Source organism: Athene cunicularia (genome assembly GCF_003259725.1).
Source record: "Athene cunicularia isolate RWA chromosome 10 unlocalized genomic scaffold, athCun1 chr10_part1, whole genome shotgun sequence".
Taxonomy (NCBI): Eukaryota; Metazoa; Chordata; class Aves; order Strigiformes; family Strigidae; genus Athene; species Athene cunicularia.
In genome coordinates this window covers 1,069,837-1,072,447 of record NW_020799112.1, presented here as the reverse complement: position 1 = coordinate 1,072,447, position 2,611 = coordinate 1,069,837, and the positions used below count along the sequence as shown (strand labels likewise).

Genomic DNA, 2,611 nt, shown 5'->3' with positions numbered 1-2,611 from the left:
CGAACAGCGGCCGGGTGAACGGGCTGAGCCGCCCGCCCGGCGCCATCGCCATGAAGGATCACGACGCCATCAAGCTCTTCGTGGGGCAGATCCCGCGGAACCTGGAGGAGAGCGACCTCAAGCCTCTCTTCGAGGAGTTCGGCCGCATCTACGAGCTCACCGTCCTCAAGGATCGCTTCACCGGCATGCACAAAGGTACGGGGGGCCCGAGCAGGCGCGGCGGCCCGGGGTGGGATGCCCCGGGGGGATGCTCCTCAGGTGGGACGCCCTGAGGTGGGGCACCCGGGTGTGGAGCGCCCCTGAGGTGGGGAACCCCCGAGGTGGGACACCCTGAGGTAGGGGTACCCCTCAGGTGGGACTCCCTGAGATGGGGGCCCCCGTGATCTGGAAGTACCCCTGAGGTGGGTCACCCTGGTATGGGGCACCCCTCATCTGGGGGCACCCCTGAGGTAAAGGTACCCCTGAGGTGGGGGCACCCTGGTGTGAGGCATCCTGGTATGCAGCCCCCTTAAGATAGGGGTACCCCTGAAGGAGAGGCATCCATCTAAGGTGGAGTTACCTCTGGGATGGGGACACCTGCTTGAGATGGGGGCACCCATCCGGGGTTAGGGTGCTGACCTGGGGCTGGGAGCTGCCGCCTGGCTTGGGGGCACCCCTGGCGTCAGAGCACCCCACGGCTGGGAGCACCCCAATGGTGTTTAGAGCACCAGCCTGGGTTAGGGGCACCTGTCTGGCATTGGAGCACCCCCGTGTGAGTTGTGGGCACCCCTGGGATGGAGCCACCTGCCTGGGATACAGGCACCTACTGCGGATGGGGGCACCCACCCGCCCACAGACCAGGCACCCCGGCACAGGGTGCAGAGCACCCGGCACCCCGAGCAGTGGCGCGCCGAGGGGCTCACGCGTGCAGCGCCAGGGTCTTCACGGAACCCCCAGCCCCTGAGCCGGGGGTCTTTGGTGCCGGAGCAGGCTCAGAGCAGCCCGGGTGTCACTTGAACAGGATCTCACGCGCCCCCGTGCCATGGGCAGCGCCCGCATCGCCGGGACTTTGAGAAGCCAAAACTTGGCGCTTGTGGATGCCGCCGTGTCAGTGCCCTTTGGCCGTGGGGCAGCCACCCAGACTACATCGATCTTGGCACCGTGGCCACCAAAATGTCTCCAGGCACCTCCAAAGCTGCTTGCGTGCCCCCAACAATGGGATTTGCACCTTTACCAGGCCCCCTCGGCTCTTCCTCCAGCGTGAGCTTCAACTGCTGCGGCCCAGACGTGTGATTTAATTGTGTACGCTCCTCTAATTTGAGTGGCATCCTTCCTCTGGCCAGCCTCCGGAGCGGGATCGGTCCCACTCCAGCCCTCCGAACTTCTCCAGAACGCCTGGGCACTGTCGACATTGTTGCCTGCAGGGGAAAAGGGTAAAAAAAAATACAGAAAAAAAAGAGCCAAGAGGAGGAAGCCAACATGATTACGGATGGTAAACACTGGAAATGGCACCGGGACTGACGTGAGCTGCTGAGCTGACCTCGCCTTTCCACCCACAGTGGGATAATATTTAACTGGGGGGGATCTCTCCTTGCTCCCCGCGAGGTCAGATGTCCCCAACACCCTGAGGTGGGTGCAGGACCCCAGCTCTCGGTGTCCCCCGGCCCTGCTGCCACGCTCCCTCTCCTCCCAGGCATGCTGATTGTACTTATTAAGAGTTATTAATACTTAATCAGCTGGCGGATTTAATTGTGCCAATATTAAAAATGCATCAATGTCAATTTTATTCATTAAATATTTACTTTGTTGAAGGGAAACTGTTTTGCTGCTGTTTTAATATCACTTTCAGATGTTTTTGGATGTGACCCCAGCAAATTGGGGGGGACCCCTCAGGGAGGGAGTGGCGTGGCAGTGGCACGGGGACCTGGGATGCTCCTTCGGGAACAGGAGAGATGGAGGGGAGAGGACCAGACCCCGTCCCCGGGGCTCGCTCCTTGCTGCCGGCTCCGGGCGAGCAAGTGGCTTGGCAGCGTGAGTCAGCGTGGGAAAACCTCACCCCAGGCGGATTCCCGATTCCCGAAGCACCGCGGTGTCAGAGGAGCCGGAGTGCCTTGGCCGCACGAGTCTCATCCTGAGGAGGATGCTCAGGGCCGGGAGAAGCGTGGCAGCAAGCCGGGATGCTTGGCCTCGACGCCTGGAGATTTGCTTCCCAGAGGGCTTCAGCTGCAGCTTTCCCTGGAGCCAGGGGCTGGAGCGCTGCTGCCCGCACGCTGCCAGACTTGCTGCCTGCTCTTGCCTTGCTCCTCCATCCCACTGCTCTTTGGCACCGAGATATCCCACCCTGTTTTGGGGCTGAACTCTGGCCCCACTGGTGGCGGTGCCCACCTGAGTGCCAGGGTGCTGGTGTCAGAGTGCCGGGGTGCTGGGTGCCGGGGTGCTGAGACACCCCAGTGCCACGTTAGCCGTGCTGCCAGCTCTCTGCGTGCCCAGGGCTTTGCGGCGGTGCCGGGCCAGACACTGACCCCGTCTCCCCGTCTCCGCAGGCTGTGCCTTCCTCACCTACTGCGCCCGTGACTCGGCCCTGAAGGCGCAGAGCGCCCTGCACGAGCAGAAGACGCTGCCGGGGGTAAGT

General features: G+C 62.7%; 1 protein-coding gene across 1 annotated transcript in view; it reads left to right on the top strand.

Moving 5' to 3' along the window:
* Window positions 1-6: 6 nt before the first annotated feature.
* CELF6 (CUGBP Elav-like family member 6) overlaps window positions 7-2,611 on the top strand; it is a 19,331-nt gene continuing 16,726 nt past the window's right edge. The window contains exons 1-2 of the mRNA XM_026855998.1: window positions 7-195; window positions 2,523-2,605. Coding sequence (XP_026711799.1) covers window positions 51-195; window positions 2,523-2,605 — 228 coding nt within the window. The 5' untranslated portion in view covers window positions 7-50. The remainder of the gene's footprint in view (window positions 196-2,522; window positions 2,606-2,611) is intronic.